At 61.8% G+C, this 15,084-nt stretch overlaps 2 protein-coding genes and 1 long non-coding RNA gene across 9 annotated transcripts in view; 1 reads left to right on the top strand and 2 right to left on the bottom strand.

The window, feature by feature from the left end:
* The window catches only part of Arid3a (AT-rich interaction domain 3A), a 25,456-nt gene extending 19,393 nt beyond the window's left edge, over positions 1–6,063 (bottom strand). Inside the window, exons 1-3 of one of the 3 annotated variants that reach the window (XM_078032318.1) lie at positions 5,912–6,063; positions 2,040–2,670; positions 990–1,305 (exon numbers count right to left, since the gene is read on the bottom strand). In XM_078032318.1, the coding sequence (XP_077888444.1) occupies positions 990–1,305; positions 2,040–2,422 (699 nt within the window). In that variant the 5' untranslated portion in view covers positions 2,423–2,670; positions 5,912–6,063. Of the gene's footprint in view, positions 1–989; positions 1,306–2,039; positions 2,671–5,591; positions 5,721–5,753; positions 5,864–5,911 lie in introns of those variants that run through there. The other 2 variants (XM_078032307.1, XM_078032314.1) reach the window with 2 other exon arrangements.
* Positions 5,660–9,194, top strand: LOC110598810 (uncharacterized). Of its 3 annotated transcripts, none has more exons than XR_013430913.1 (3): positions 5,660–5,800; positions 8,471–8,620; positions 8,967–9,194. It is a non-coding gene; the product is annotated as an uncharacterized LOC110598810 (long non-coding RNA). The 3 variants fall into 3 exon arrangements; XR_005736062.2 differs by lacking the exon at positions 5,660–5,800 and adding an exon at positions 6,143–6,824; XR_013430912.1 differs by lacking the exon at positions 5,660–5,800 and adding an exon at positions 6,152–6,522.
* Positions 8,639–15,084, bottom strand: Kiss1r (KISS1 receptor). Of its 3 annotated transcripts, none has more exons than XM_078032341.1 (6): positions 14,848–15,084; positions 12,463–12,788; positions 11,668–11,792; positions 11,179–11,314; positions 10,666–10,898; positions 8,639–10,418 (listed from the first exon to the last, which is right to left on the bottom strand). In XM_078032341.1, the coding sequence occupies exons 2-6, from the start codon at positions 12,704–12,706 to the stop codon at positions 10,104–10,106; spliced, it is 1,053 nt and encodes a 350-aa protein (XP_077888467.1). In that variant the 5' UTR covers positions 12,707–12,788; positions 14,848–15,084; the 3' UTR covers positions 8,639–10,103. The 3 variants fall into 3 exon arrangements, with proteins under 3 accessions (XP_077888467.1, XP_005332005.2, XP_077888463.1); XM_005331948.5 differs by having other exon boundaries at positions 8,639–10,538; positions 14,848–15,082; XM_078032337.1 differs by having other exon boundaries at positions 8,639–10,538; positions 14,860–15,082.

The following is a 15,084-nucleotide window of genomic DNA, read 5'->3' as shown; positions in this document are numbered from 1 at the left end:
GGAGCTCTGTCCCTGCCTCCCTCGCCCAGCCACCACGGACGTCTCTGCTCATCTGCCAGCTTCCTGACCACTGAACCTGCCCTGGGGGCTCTCCTGCCCCGCGCACAGTGGGCATGGCCAGGAGCCGCCCCCCAGGCCCCCCCCAGGCCCCCTGAGGCCTCCAGGGCAGGCAGCCTGGTGTTGGGAGGGTGAGGTCACCTCCTGTGGTGGCCCCTGCTTGGAGCCCAGGGTTGGGGTTCCACTGGACGCACCCGGAGGTCGGGGCAAGGCCCAGCTGGCCAAAGGCCGGAATGCAAGCCCAGCCGGCTCGCCATCTGGTTTCCATCTGCCCAGCCCAGCGTGGCCCAACTTCAAAGGACCCTTGCAGGCCACTTCCTCTGGCCCCTCGCCTGGCCTGCGGGAAGGGCCAGGGCCGCCCCTGCTTCCTCCACCCCTCGCAGGGCCCAGGAAGCTTCTCTGGCATCCATAAGAGCCCCTGTCAGCTCAGCCCCAGGCCTGACTGTCCACCCACAGTCATGGCACGTGTTGGCTCCTGCGGCCTTGGCAGGCACCCAGGGCAGCCAATAGGGACCCTCAGCCACCTCTTGGGCAGGCTCTCAGTCTCCTGCCACCACAGCCAGGGCCACCCCCCAGCCAGCTCTCGAGAGATGGACTCCCCACCACACACTCACCGCCCGGGTCAGCCAGCCCCACGGCTCCACCCCAATGCTCACTGACAACAGAGGCTGCCAGCCTCGTCCAGCTGCCCACCCTGCCCATGCCGGGCCCCCAGGGGCGTGTCTGTCGGGGAAAGTGGAGTCTGCAGAGCTCCCAGACAGCTCCCCACACCTGGTGCCCACGTCACCGCGCTGGCCCAACCCCCTGGCCACGCCGAGGAATCTGGGTGGTGGCACCCACAGGAACCTGAGCCCAGGGGGCCTGACCATGGTGTCACGGCCAACCCGAAGGCCGTGGCACCCCACACACCCACGCTTAGCCGCAGCGCCCACCTGCTTGAACTGCTCCTCGTAGGTCCAGTCCCCGGGGTCTGGCGGCTGCAGCTGGGGCCCTAAGTGGGCGGCCCCTCCGGGGTGGGCTGGGCCGGGCCCCTGCCGCTCTGGGCCGCCTGGTGCCCTGGGAGCACCCTCCCCGCGGAAGGCCTGGGCTGGCTGGGCCTTGCGTGGAAACAGACCGGCAGAGCCCAGGCCCACGGGACCTGGGGGGCCCAGCCCCTCCTCCTCCTCATCTCCCTCATCCTCGTAGTCGTCCTCGTCCTCGTCAGCCAGGTCTTCCTCCAGCTCTTCCTCCTCCTCCCACTTCGGCTTCCTGGGGGGCACAGGGCACAGGTCAGAGAGCTGGACGTGGCTCCTTCCCTCCGCCCAGCCTTGTCTCTCCCCTGAAAGCGGGAGGGAAGGCCCCTGCCCATAGGGCCTGCCCACTCTGCGGGCGCCCAGGATGCCCTGAAGTTCCCAACTCCGGGAGAACCCGAGCGGCTCTGCCCGGGGCCTTGGCAAAGGCTGCTCCTTCTGCTGGGCCTGCCTGACCCTGGCGCTCTCCCTGCCTGGGGAGCACTACTCCTGCCCAAGCTGGCCCTGGCACCCGCCTGCCTTCCCACATCCCTGGCCTGGCCTGGCCTGGCACCATCTCCTCTGCCCATGGTAAGGACCCCAGAAAACTGTGGGCTCCCTGAGACCAACAGGGTCTCAGAGACACCTCCCTGCCAGGAGTGGGCCCTGCGGAGACCCGGGCAGTGTGTTCCACACAGGCCAGCCTGGCTGCAGATTTTATCTGCCCCATGGCTGGGATGCTGCAGCCACACCCAGGCCCTCAGTCACACTGGACACGCGCCCAGTGTCCAGCTCCAGGTGTGACAGCACCCCCCACAGTGAGGGTGCACACCGCCAGGGGCTGCTGCCCAGGAGGACAGCGGTGGCTCCTTCAAGCCTGCCCCCCCAGCACAGGCATGTGCTCAACCACCCCTGCTCAATGACGGAACCCCAGGGTGCCCTCCCTGCAGGAGGTGAGGCTCAGGGATGACAGCCGCCGCGGACACCACTCACAGGTCTTCATCGGAGCCCAAGTCCTCCAAGTGCGTGGCATCTTCAGTGTGTCTGGAGCCTTCCCCGCCTTGCCCAGGCAGGGCTGGGGAGCCCGGAGCCCCCTCCTGGGCCGAGTCCTCATCCTCTGAGCCTGGGGGCCCGTCCTCAGAGCCCCCAGGGCTGGGTGGATGTCCCAGGCCGGCGGCAGCAGCCCGCATGGCAGCCAGTGCTGCCATCTGTGCCCGCTGCATGTGGGCATTCTCAGGTTCTCTGTCCTCATCTAGGGGGGCCCGAGCCCGGGGTCCAGTGGGGGGCTCGGGCAGCGGCTGCTGCCGGGCCTCCAGCTCCTGGCGTGCCCGCTGCTGCCGCTGCAACAGGGTCTCCATCACCGCCTGCAGCTTCATGGCCCTGCGGGCCAGGCCGCCACCACCCCGGGCACCAGAGGTGGGTGGCGGGGGTGGCCCCGGCGGGGAGGGGGCCCGGCCACACTGCAGCGTGGGGGCCTCGGGGGAGCCGGGACAGTGCAGGGTGGCGGGGGGCGGGGGCGGGGGCCGCCGGCTCAGGCTGAAGGCTGGTGGGGCATGCCAGTGGTGGGTTGGGGGGTCCCGGGTGCCAAGGCTGGCGAGCGGCTCATTCACGTGTGTTCAGAAACCTGGGGATTATCGAGATGGGGGGTGAGACTGTGTCTGAGTGCCTCTGGCCCCATTCTTCCCAAGATACCCTCCCAGCTCTGCTCTCACACCTGCTCTCACCAGGGTGCAACCCTGGAGGCCAGGGAACACGCCCATCTCCCCCATCTTCCCTCCTGTAGGTCTGGCTCCGGGGTCACCCACACCGGACTCCAGGGGTCTCAGGGACCCCTCCTGTTCTGGCCACAAGAAACACACTGTCCCCAACTGTGTCCACCTGGAGACCTGGGTTATTGCTTCATAAGCAGAGCAGAGGGGACTAGGCATTCCTGGCCTCTGATTGGCTACAACCAGCTCCAGACCCCAGAGTCCAGGCAGGTTCTGGGTTCTGGTTCTGAGTTCCAGGTGCTGCCCACGCCCAGAGGGGCCCCAGCATCCCGGTTCTCAGATTAACGGAGACAACAACTGGCCCAGGTGGAGTGCTGCCTCCAGCAGCCCAGCCCAGCCTCCCACGCCTGCTCCCACGGCCTCCCCATGAACACCCCAGGCCCTCCACCTGAGAACACTGTGGCAGCAGTGCCCAGCTCACTCACTACCCTCGAGTGGGCAGCAGTGGGGCCACCCAGGTGCCAGAGGAGGAGCCAGGAGTTCTGTGTGACAAATGAGGGCAGCAGAGGCTCAGCAACGCTGTGCCACAGGACACCAAGCACAGGATCTGGACCTGTGTCCAGGTGACATCAGAGCCTTCCCTGTGCCCTGCTCTCTGCAGGGGTAAGGGGCCTGAAGTTCCCAGCCCCTGGGGGCCCCAGGTGGGGCAAATGTCCCAGAAAGCCACACACCTGCCCAGCTCCCCTCCCAGGGGTCCTGCTGCCCCTCTACCAACTCTTAATTGTGAGGGCTCCTGCAGGGATGTCCCAGGACCTGGCAGTGGTGAGCACCAGGACCCAGGTCCCACCTTGGCCCCTCACCCACCAGGCCACACCCCACCCGCCCAAGCCTCCAATAAAACACCAGGCAGAACCCAACAGGCCCCGATGGCATCACTGGGACAAGGGCGGGGACAGAGCTCCAACCTCCTTTCAGGATGGGGTACAGAAGGCACAGCTCTACACCCTCCCCCCAGGTCCACACGCAGCTCAGGGGCAGGTGCGCCCAGGGGTGAGGCCCGGGCAGCCCCAGGCCAACAGGAGTCCCAGCAGCTGGCTGCGTCTGTGAGCTGCTAACCCAGGGAACCCAGCACCCCTCCTCCGGCATCCTTTACTCAGACCCCTGGGATCCCGGGAGAGGGGTAAAAAGGCCAAGGGGGAAGGGTCCATAGAAAAGGGAAGGCCACATCTCCAAAGGGCCAAGCTATCCCTGTCAGTCCCTTGGGGGCAGGGGTCCAGGTCACAAGGACCTTGTCAGAGACCATGGCACTGGAGAGTGACCATCAGAGCCTGGTCCTCCAGAGGCAGCAAATGCAGCACCCCCCCCACCCCCAGGGCTGCTGGCCATCCCCACCTGACCCAAGAAGTGCTGAGGGGACATTTCTGGCACTGACTGGTCTGGTCCCTAACCCTTCCCCCACCCTCCACAACTTCAAGATGAGCCCCTCCCCACGGAAATGCTCCAGGCAACGCCCCTCTGGGGGGGGCAGAAGGAAGAGGCCAGAGGAAGCCACTCCCCCCCATCACCCCCCCCTCTGCAGGCCTCCTGGGTTTAATGACCCTTCCGGGTCCTCCACGGGTGGGGGAGGGGATCAGGACGGGCCTCCAGGCTGGGGCTTGAGGAGGGGGCAGGTGGGAACCCCGGAGCGCCCCAGAGCCAGGCCTGGGTCCCCTGATGCGCTCCATTAACCCTACCCGGATGACGCCCACCCCTGCAGACCCCTCCCCCAGGAGTTCTTTGTCCTCGGCCCCCACCCCCACTTTATGACAGGCCCAGGGACAGACATTCCTAGATGGGGATGGGGTGCAGGGTGGTCGCAGGAGTCTGGTGGGGTGGGGGCGGGGATCAACCAGGGACCACACCCTCCCCCCATGCGTCGGGAGAGAGGTCACCAGCTCCTCGGGGCCTTGCAAAACACGGTTATTTAAAGAGTTGTGCAAGGCTGGGGCCCGCGGGTGGCGAAAGGGGCCCCTCAGTCTGCAGAAGGAAGAGAAGGGGGAGGGGAGGGGCAGAGAGCTGGGGAGGGGGCTGAGAAAGTGGGGAGGGGGGCCGGAGGAAGTGAAAAAAGCAAAACCAAAGACGACTACAAAAACCCCGTCCGGATTTCAAAGGCTTCTTGGAAAGCGACCGATTTGCATGGGGGGGGGGGGAGTGGGTTCGCTTGCGGCCCGAGCGGCTAAAAACGGAAGATATTTGACAAACCCGCCGCCGGCCGGCGCGAACGTTGGAGTTGACACACGCGCGCGCGCCCCGCGCTTCCTGCGCCCGCTTTTGTGTCTGGGGTGCGCTGTAACTCGGGAGGGGGCTCTTCCCTAGGACCCCTGCCAGAGACCCAGGGACCCGGACCGAGCGCACTCCGGGGCACAGGGCCCCTATCTGCACTTGAGTGGACACTATAAGTAAACGTACTAGGCTGGACAGGGTCGCTGGGAACTCTCACGATTCGTGAATACACACCGGTTTCGAGTAAGAAAAATGAAATAAAACCCAGAGCGCAGCCCCCTGCGCGCGCGCGGAGCCCATTTCCTTCCGCCAGGTCCAAGGGAGCGCGCACTCACGACCCTCAATTGCCCCGCACACCCCTGTTTGGACAAGAGCATGAATTTCACCCACTTTATACGGAGTGAGGTCTCCTAGTCCGACGCAGGGGCAAACGCCCAAACCGAGACCAACAAGGGTCGCCTGCCCAGTCCTAGACCCTCACCGCACCTCTACCTAACTTTGGGAACCCCTCCTAAGCTTCCACCGCGCACTGCGCGCAGCCAGAGGCCGGAACCCGCGCTGCAAAAGGCCTTACCGCGCGGGGCAGTTTGGGGGGCGCATGCCCGCGGCCCGGCGTCCGGCCTGCCTGGCCCCGCCCGGCCCCGCCTGGCCTCCCTGGCCTCCCCGGCCTCCCGGGCGCCGGTGCGCGCTGCTGGCTCCCGGCCGCCCGCGGGGCTAGTGCCGCGCGCCTACTCACCGACTCTCCAGCAGCGTCCGTGTCTACACCCCCATCCGCCCGGATTGGTACGAGGCTCCCGGCGCGCGGCCGGCCCCCCGCCCCGCCCCTCCCCCACCCGGCTCTCACCGCCCCGCAGACAAATCACCGGGTGACAAATCGCTCTCAGATGCAAATACCTCGCCGGTGATTCAGCGCCGGCCCGGGACGCGGGAGGGGTCTCTCGAGGCCCCCTCCCCCTTCCCCGGACGCCCCCCAGCCCTCCGCGCTCAGTCCTTCAACTCACAACTAGCCTGGGGGGGGCGGGTTGGGGAGGGGGAGAGAGTGGACCGAAATTTTCTGGTCCCGGCCCCTTTAAATGATAATAAATAATAAAAGGGAAGGGGAACGGAGCCACGGGACGCCCCGCCCCCTGCCTAGGGACAGTGGGCAAAGTGCGCGTCGCGGCCCCGAGCGCAGAGGGCTCTGAGGGCGAGGCGGGGCTCTGAGAGCGACTGAGGTGGAGGGACCGGGTTGGGCTCGGCTCCAGCCCCGGGTGTGCTGTAGCTGAGGGACCCCAGACCACCCGAGTCCGCGAGCTTTCCCCATATTACCTGGCCAAGGGCAAGGACCTACCCGCCCCGGAGTTGCACCTTCGCCCCTTGGGCTGAGGCGTCGCGACAGTCACTGCACCCTAGAGCGTCGGTTTCCAAGTCTGCGTGCAAACGGGGATTGGACCCGGGAAGGAGCGGGCTGCGGTGACCCGGACGGGAGTCGAGACCTGCGGGGTCGCGCGGAGGCGGGACGCGAGGTCCTGGAGCTGCGAGCGGCGATCCCGTGCGCCCCGCCGCAGGCCTCGGAGCCCAGCCCGCGGCTGGCCGGGACCCGCGCCTGGGGGTCGGCGCCCTTCCCCTCGGGCTCCGGCGGCCCGTGCCCAGGCGTCGCCCTGCGGCCCGGGCCCCACCGAACTGCGCCCGGCCCGGGGAGGGCGAGCGCTGTGCCGGAGAGGGCAGCGGGAAACACTCCCGGGGAGGGTGCGAGCCGCCCCCGCGTCGCAGTTCTCCCCCGGAGGGACCCTGTTTACTCGGCCCGAAGGAGGAGACAGCCTGCGGGGTTGGTTACCCGGAGAGCTGGGTGCCGCATCCCCAGGCTAGGGGCCCGGAGGGCGAGGGGCTGCAGCAGCCACAGCTGCCCGCTGGGAGGGGGCTCCTATTTTTAGCCCGGGAGGGAGCTGGGAATTTACACCCAGACTTGCTGGCTCCCGTGTATCCCGGGATGCCCGGTGACGGGGGAGGGGGACCTGGCAGCCAAGGGAGAGTGTGGATTTAGGTCCATGCAAGCCATGAAGTGGGTACCCCAGCCCTACAAGGTTTGGACAGACCATTTCGTGGAGCCCCTGTGAGTCTGGGGACACCCCCCAAAGCTTTAGTCTGATGCCCACCCAATCCTGGTCACTCATCCTATTCTCACTCTCTATTTAGGGGTGGATCTTACAAATTCACCCAGGCCTGGTTCTCAAGCTTCTCCAAGTTAAACCAAAAGTGCCCACCTCCCCACATGTATTCCTTCTCAAGCATGTTTGCACCTCTGTGCCTTTGCCCTGGCCCCCGCCTGGCCTGCCCTGCCCTGCCCCAGAGGGCCCCTTGGCCTGTGTCCTCCTTCATATTGGTGCCCTCCTCAGGTTCCCTCTCTGGCCTCTCTTCACACCCCCACCATGCCTCAGGTCTTCATTGAAGCCTTTTCTGTTTTGAAATAGCTATTTATTTAACCCCTGTATCTGGCTTCCAGTAGGGCCCTCAAGTCCTAAGGACTACAATGTCAGACGAAGTTGGTTAAATGCTACCTCTCTGGCTTGCTTTTCCCCCAGGGCTTTCAGTGTGTGTCTGCACAGGGGACTCCAAAATAATCATTTTTAAAATCTGAAGGAGACTGTTGGCCCTCACCTCAAAGCCTGACCCTCCATTGCCATCCATACACGTTTGGATACTGAATTTGTTGACATTAGGCAGAAAAGCCAGGGTCCACAAAACGTATGCTTATTTATTCACTTTTATAAAAAGTATCTTTGAATCATCAATAGATGTTTGTTTCATTCGTTCATATGTGGTGCCGAGAATCGAACCCAGTGCCCAAACTTTACCTGCTAGCCAAGGGCTCTGCCCCTGCACTACAAACTCAGCCCACTATTCACTTTTATTTAATAAGGAGGCCTTAGGGATGTGGCTCTTTGGTAGAATACTTGCTGCCCATGGCTCTGGGTTCAATGCCCAGCACAGTTAAAAAGTAAAAAAGGAAATACCCCAGAACATAATAATGTAGGCTACATTAATAATGAATCCAGCCCGAAATGTTTTCAACATCTTTTCACGGACAGGACCCTCAAAACAAGTGCCTAGGACACGGGAAACGCATGATGTGACTGTGTTTGTCCCTTTTCACAGCGGGTACATTTCCTGCTGGGGTCCGGGTTGGGTGCGAATGAGCCACCCCTGGGCGTCCAGCAATCGTCTGTGGGATGAAAAGAGCGAGATGGATTCGTGAGACACGCGCGCCACTACCTGGCCGCCAGCGGGGCTGCTGCCTTCTGGGCGTGGCTAATATCTACTGGGCGAGGCTTCGTACGAGAGGGTGGAGCCCTGTCGGGGGCCGCTAGGTGGCGCCGTCTTACCTTAGAAAATGGGATTCCCAGGTTGGACTTGGGGAAACTGAGGACCACAAACCATTTTCTCATCTTCTTTTCTTTTGCTTTATTTTTGTAGTACTGGCAATGGAACCCAGGTCCTTGAACATGCTAGGCCAGTGCTCTATCGCTAAGGTAGATCACCAGCTCTTTATTTTGAGACAGAGTCTTCCTAATTTGCTGGAATTTGTGATCCTCATCCCTTCTCTTCTTGGTTACTGGGGTCACAGTATGTATCACCACCATGGCTTTTTAAAACTTTTTTATTTTGAGAGAATTATAAGTTCACATGCATTCCTAAGACATCATGCAGCAAGATCTAGAGTAAGCTTACCAAGCCTTCCTAGTAACATCTGGCAAAACTGTAATCCAGTATCACATTATGACATTGACATCAATATAATCCACTATCTTATTCAGATTTTCCATTTACAAGGGTGTATGTGTGACTCTGTAAAGATTTATCACCCATTTATCCCCTGTCAAGTTCAGGGTTCTTCACCCCCCACCCCCCCACACCCCCGCAATCATCCCTGACCCCTGATGGCCATTTCCCATTGTTCTGTCCTTTCAAGAGTATTAGATCATGGAATCCTGCATCTTGTGTGCTTGGAGTATGCTTTCTTCACTCAGCGCCTCTGTTCATGGAGATCCAGCCTGTGGTGCCTGTGTCAGCACTGTCCTTGCCCTGTGGCCTGTGTGTGAACCAGGCACTGTTTGCATACAGGCCACTCACTGGAGGACATCCGACTGTTTCCAGTTTGGGGCTCTCACAAATAAAACTATGAGGATTGGAGGACCCACTTCTGTGTGGACTTGGGTCTTGTTTCTCTGTGATGGGTACCTGAGCTCCCTGCTGGTGTGTGCACCTGTGTTTATTCTCACAGGAAATTCCTGCAGCTCCCTGTGCACATACCACAACACACTTGGTGTTCAGGCCTACTGTGTACTGGGTCTTGGAGACACAGTGGGAAGCAGTCACACAGGAACCCCAGTGGGTTCAGCCCAAGAGGATCAGACCCATAGTGGCATCAGCACTGATTAACCCTAGGGGGTGCACCTGACCCAAAATGAATTATTTTGGAAGGCCTGGAGCCCTGAGGGTGCTTGTTCTGCAGGGTGACTGAGCTCTGCAACACCCACAAGGAACCAGGGCTCTCCCTGCCTTTATGAGTAAGAGTTGTGGGGCTCCTGAATTGAGAATCCTGGTTTCCTTCCGGAAGTTTCTGCCAAAGAAGCCTGCCATGCAGGGAGGAGGCCCAAGCAGCCAGATGAGGAGTACTTGCCCCTGGTCTGCCAGAAGACCAAGCACCCCCCGAGCTTCCAGGTCTGGCCCAGAGTCTTCCGCTGAGCCTATTTCACATGTTCCCAAGGTGCACACTGTTTTCACATTTTAGTATCACTGAAGTTGAATGGCTCTTACATGTCACTCACGGTCAGCCACATGAGAGTGTGTGAAAACATCTGACCCTTTCTGGAAAGATGGAGAAACTACCACTGTTAGCACATCCTCAGTTGCAGGAATAACAAGCCACAGTTGGAGTATCACAGGCAGACCTATGGGAAGGTAACAACATTTTCTCTGATTATCTGGGATGATCATAAAAATAATAATAGAATATTCGCTGCTGCTGAAGCACGCCCTGCTCCAGAGGGGCCACGCGGATCCCAGGGAGTGAAGGAAGTGGCTCAGAGAGGAGCAGTGTGTTCCCCTAGTAGGCACAGCCCCTCCCTGCTGCCCCTCTGCTCCTGGGTTTTGGCGTCCTGGTGGGGGCTGGGCGGGCAGCCAAGCAGTGCAGCTCCATGTTGGGGACCTGGAGATCCGAGGGTACCGGCCCACGGGGCCCGCGTTGGCGTCGAGGAGCACAAGGGCACACGCGCCGGAAGGCCTGTCGGAAGTGGGAACCCAGGAACGCGTAGAGCACCGGGTTCAGCGCCGAGTTGCTGTAGGACATGCAGTGTGCCCAGATCTTGAGCGCGTAGGCGGCATAGCTGCGAGGGTGCCAGGCGCCCGTGGGGCCCAGCGCCTGCAGCACCAGAAATAACTGGATGGGACCCCAGCAAGCAGCGAAGAGCAGCACCACTGCGGCCACCAGCCTGGAGACCTTGGCGCGCACAGCTCCCGCCCGCTCAGCCAGCAGCTGACCCTGAGGGCAGGGAGCTGGTTAGAGGAAAGGGCTGGGCTGACCCCTCAGAGATCCCCCACCCGACCTCCTGGGTTCAAGTTCCCCCAGCTCGCCTCGGGCACCGCCGCCACCCAGCTCCATCGCGCACCTGCAGGGTGCCATCGGTGGGCGCTGGTCGCACGGCGGCTCGGCCCAGGTGGCGCAGCATGGCCCCGTAGCAGGCGCAGGTAGCGAGCAGCGGCAACAGGTAGAGAGCCAGCAGATTGTAGAGTGCAAAGGCGCGCTCCAGAGTGCGGCTGGGAAAGGCCTCGCTGCAGTAGGTGCGTGGTCCGGGCGACAGGCGATGCAGGGCGAGCACTGGCGCAGAGACTGCCGCAGAGCCTGTACCCCAGGCGGGGAAGAAGATCCAGCCTCTGGGAGGAGGGGCGCGGCGGCTCGGGCTCCGCCCCCTTTCCCCAGGCGTCTTCGGGTGTGGCCTTCACTGAAGGCCGACTCAGGGCCGCTCCAGCCTTCCAGACCCTGGGTGTCCCTCTTTCAGGGAGACCCGGTGGGCTCGCATTTCAGATGCCCCACAGAGGCCAAGAGCGGGAAGGATGGTCCTGGATGACCCAGGCCTGCACACATTCCCCCCGCCCCTGCTCGCACCCCTTATTGCACTCACCCACCCAGATGCTGAGGCTCACGACCAGGGCCAGGCGAGGCGTGCGCCGATGGAGGGCACGCAGCGGGAAGACCGTCACGTACCAGCGGTCCACGCTCATAGCGGTCAGAGTGGCGCAAGTGGCCTGCACGGAGACCTGGAAAAGCCGGGAGTCAGGCCTGTGCCCTAACCTCCGGTCCTGCCTGTCTCCCCACACGAGCGGGAACTCGGAGAGGAGACCCGGAGATGCCGACGGGGGAGTGAGGGAGCCACTGAGGAGTTGCCTGATAACCCAAGTCTGAAACCCGGTGGTGGGGAAAACCGACCCGGAGCTGCAGGGGCTGGCTGCCATACCCGTACCACTGGTTCCTCCACCCCAGGACTCCAGGACCTCCTCCTGCTGTTCCGCTGCACCCCTCCCTCCGCGCCAGGCCCGCTCACTCCCACTCACTCGGGTGCACTGCGGGCCGCCCACCTCCCGTGGTTGCGCAAACCCTCCACCCAGAGCACCTGCTGAATGTAGTTGACGAACTTGCACATGAAGTCGCCCAGGACCCAGGCGGGCAGCGGGTAGAGCAGGGCCGTGAAGGGCACGCAGCACAGCAAGAAAGTCACATCGGTGGCTGCCAGGTTGGCTGAGGGCCAGGGAGGAGTGGACACTAGTCTCAGGGCTCAGCTTCTTGACTCAGTCCCTGGCCCCCAACCTTATCCAAGGACCCCCCCACATCGTTATCTGGAGACATTGGGGTGCTCTCCGTTCCCAGAACGGGCCGCATAGTCATTCTGGCGCGAAACATTCTGCTCTCCTCCCCGAGCAGGCCTTTGCCCCTGTTTCCTAGTCTCCAAATTGGAGACAGTGGTGTAGCCCCCAAAGCCACCATAGTAGGAACCCTGGGCACACACCTGTGCCAGGTAGTGCACCCCATCTCACAAGGCACGAAGGGAGACTCAGAAAACCACTGAGGAGAGGTCGCGAACAGACCGCAGGCTCAGCCCCTTCCCCTGCCCCTCCAGGCAGTGGAACAATGTGACTTCAGCCAGCGGCCAGGCTCTCTCCGAGATCACCGCTCAACGCCCCCTTTAATTTCTCAGCCCACGGGGGGAGTTGCAATTCTGGAGTTTGTTCAGCAAGTTTAAAGTTCAGGGACCCAAGGGAAAGGACGCCAGGGAGGTGGGGTCCCTGCAGGAAGAAGCTGGGTCTGTAACGGACCCAACGCGCCTCTGGGGGCGCCCCTGGCCACTCGGCCCTAACAGCGAGCGACCTGGGGACCTGTGGACAGGGACCCAGCGGCGCCGGACACTCACCGATGTAGAAGTTAGTCACCGTTCGCATCTGCTTGTGGCGGCAGATTACGTAGATGACCAACGAGTTCCCGACCAGGCCAAGCAACATCAATGCAGCAAAGAAGAGTGGCACCAGCCAGGCGTCCAGGAGCCACGGCGCAGGGGCCAGGCCGTCTGAGGTGTTGACACCGCAGCCGGGGCAGCCCGACGCATTGGCCGGCGCCCACCACGATTCATTGGGCCCCGACGTAGCCGCGACGCTCATGCCTCACGGTCCTCTTCCTCTCCACCGCCCGCGGGGATTGCGTCCCGCGACTGCCGCGCGGACCCTCCTCTCGATTGACGGCCTGCGGGGTGCGCGAGCGTGGAATCAGGAATCTGGGAAGGGTCTCGGCTGGAGGCGCTAGTGCTAGTGGTTGGCTCCGCTGGGCACGGGCGGCTCCTGTGTTCGCCGCGCAGCTGCCGCACGTTTATACCCTGCACCCCCCACCTTGTCCCCGCCTTCGCTCCTCTCCTGCGTGCGCGCCCACCATCCACCCGCGCAGCAACCTTCCCCAGTGCCCTCCTGCCCGCGCACCGCCAGGGCTAGAGCGCTGGAGGGATGGGCTGAAGCATGGTGTTGGCGGTGGAGCGGGGGAAAGGAGGCTGCGTGGAGGCTGAAGGACCGACCTCACCGCAGGTAGATTCACCACCAGAGGGACTGGGGCTCCAGGAACCTGGGCCAAGCTGACTGTGACCCAGCTTTCAGGAGAAGCCTGGATGAGGGTGAGAGGGTTTGTCCACAGGACACTAGGAGCTATGGAAGTTTTGGGGCAGGTGAGGGATATGCCAGATCTGGCTGGTTTCTGATGTTGCAAATCAGATCTTATTGACTGTCCTCTCCCACCCGTCTGGCCGCAGTTGCCTAAGAGCTGCTGGGACTTAGGTGTTCCTTTCCAATGGCAACAGGAAACAGGTGGAGAGCACTTTACAAAAGCAGCAACCGTGACCCCAAATCCCACAAATGTCCACAGAAATTTACCCAGGCCTCCATCAATGTCTTGGGTTCTGGGATGTTCCAGCTACCACAGAGACCAAAATGGGCAAAGCTCAATAGCTAGTTCTTGCACAGTATGCATGATCCCCAGTATCCACAGGGAAGAGCCACAGGGGAGCAGAGAATAAATGTGTGGCTCATAAGTGCATCAAACATCTCAGGAAAGCTGAGCCTTGTGGATAACAGATGCTTCCCTGTTTCACCCTGTTATGCCTTTAAAAATTATTTTCAACTAGGTGTAGTGCTGTTCACCTGTAATCCCAGCTATGCAGGAGGCCAAGGCACAAGTTTGAGGTCAATTTAGTAAACCCTGTGTCAAAAAGATTGTGTGTGTGTGTGTGTGTGTGTGTGTGTGTGCGTGCGCACGTGGGCTGGGGATGACCCAGGGCCTCATACATGCTAGGCAAACACTCTAACACTGAGCTACATCCCCAGCCCTCAAAAACGAAAACTTTAAAAAAGGGCTGGGAGTATAGGTCATAGGTCAGTCGTAGAGCTACATCTCTGGGTTCAATCTCGAGTACCACAAAAAAAATTTTTTCTTGATGATGGCTTGAAAAATCAGAAAAGGAAGTGCAATTCCTTTGAGGCAAAAATGAGAGAAGGGTTAGGTTGAGGGGCTGAAGACACTAGTGGTTGTGGGGGCCTGTGTGGGGAAAGCTGGCCAGGGAATGGCCCACCAGGGGACTGGTGGCTGGTGATTCTGGAGTGTGGCAGGTCATGCACCGACTGTGGGGTCAGGGAGCTGGTTGTTTGGGGGCTGGGGAAGGTTGAGGAGGTACAGGACAGGTGTCCTGGGAGAAAGACCCCTCCTTCATATGCATTTATTGAGCAGCTTCCTCCCAGGAAATCCACCTTCTGGTGCCTGCCCCCTCCCAGTCCCTCCCCCTGGCGCCACCAGTTCTTGGGCCTGTTTCCACATTAATCTCCAGGGGGTCTCAGAGTATGTGCTCTGTGAGACTTTCAGCAGATTCTCCTTTTTTTCTTATTCCCCCTAGCTCTCTGTTAAAGCCATCAGGCCTTTGTCCCACCCCATGTCCCCTTGGGCAGGCCCTGCCAGATCACATCCTAACAAGGTCCTCTGCTCCTGTATGTCTTAAGGACTGGAAGATGGACTCCAGGCTCTACAGCCATTGTCATCTTACCCTGACGCTCTCCCAGGGCTCCCTACTATCTCGGGACAAAAACCCAACAGACCCATCATCACAGGGTACGTGGCCCCCTCCCCTCGACTCTGGATGTCCCTGGGCCTTCCCACTTCCAGAGTCACTTCTGCAGGCCACTGGTCCAGTCGCGGAGGCCGGCCCCGACCACCCCGGTACCGCCCCCCTAGGGGGAGGGCGTCTGGGTCACTGCAGGTCTCCGCGCACCTTGGCGCGCACCTCCGCGGGCCTTTGTGGATGAATAAAGCCCTAGAGGCGGAAGGCGTGCGGGCCGCGGCGTCCGCGTTTCAGAGCCCGGTAAACCGAGGTCGAGCCTGGGACCTGCACCGGCGCCCTGGACGCTGGGAGGCCGGAGGCGGCGGGGAAGCTGGTGCCGCCCTTGTCGCCCCCTCGCCGCCCCCTTCTCGGGAAGGAACCGCTCCCAGGCCGGGGCCCGCGGGGGAC

This window comes from Ictidomys tridecemlineatus, chromosome 2 (assembly GCF_052094955.1).
Source record: "Ictidomys tridecemlineatus isolate mIctTri1 chromosome 2, mIctTri1.hap1, whole genome shotgun sequence".
Classification (NCBI taxonomy): domain Eukaryota; kingdom Metazoa; phylum Chordata; class Mammalia; order Rodentia; family Sciuridae; genus Ictidomys; species Ictidomys tridecemlineatus.
The sequence above is the reverse complement of the archived record's forward strand: the minus strand, read 5'-3'. Positions and strand labels throughout refer to the sequence as shown.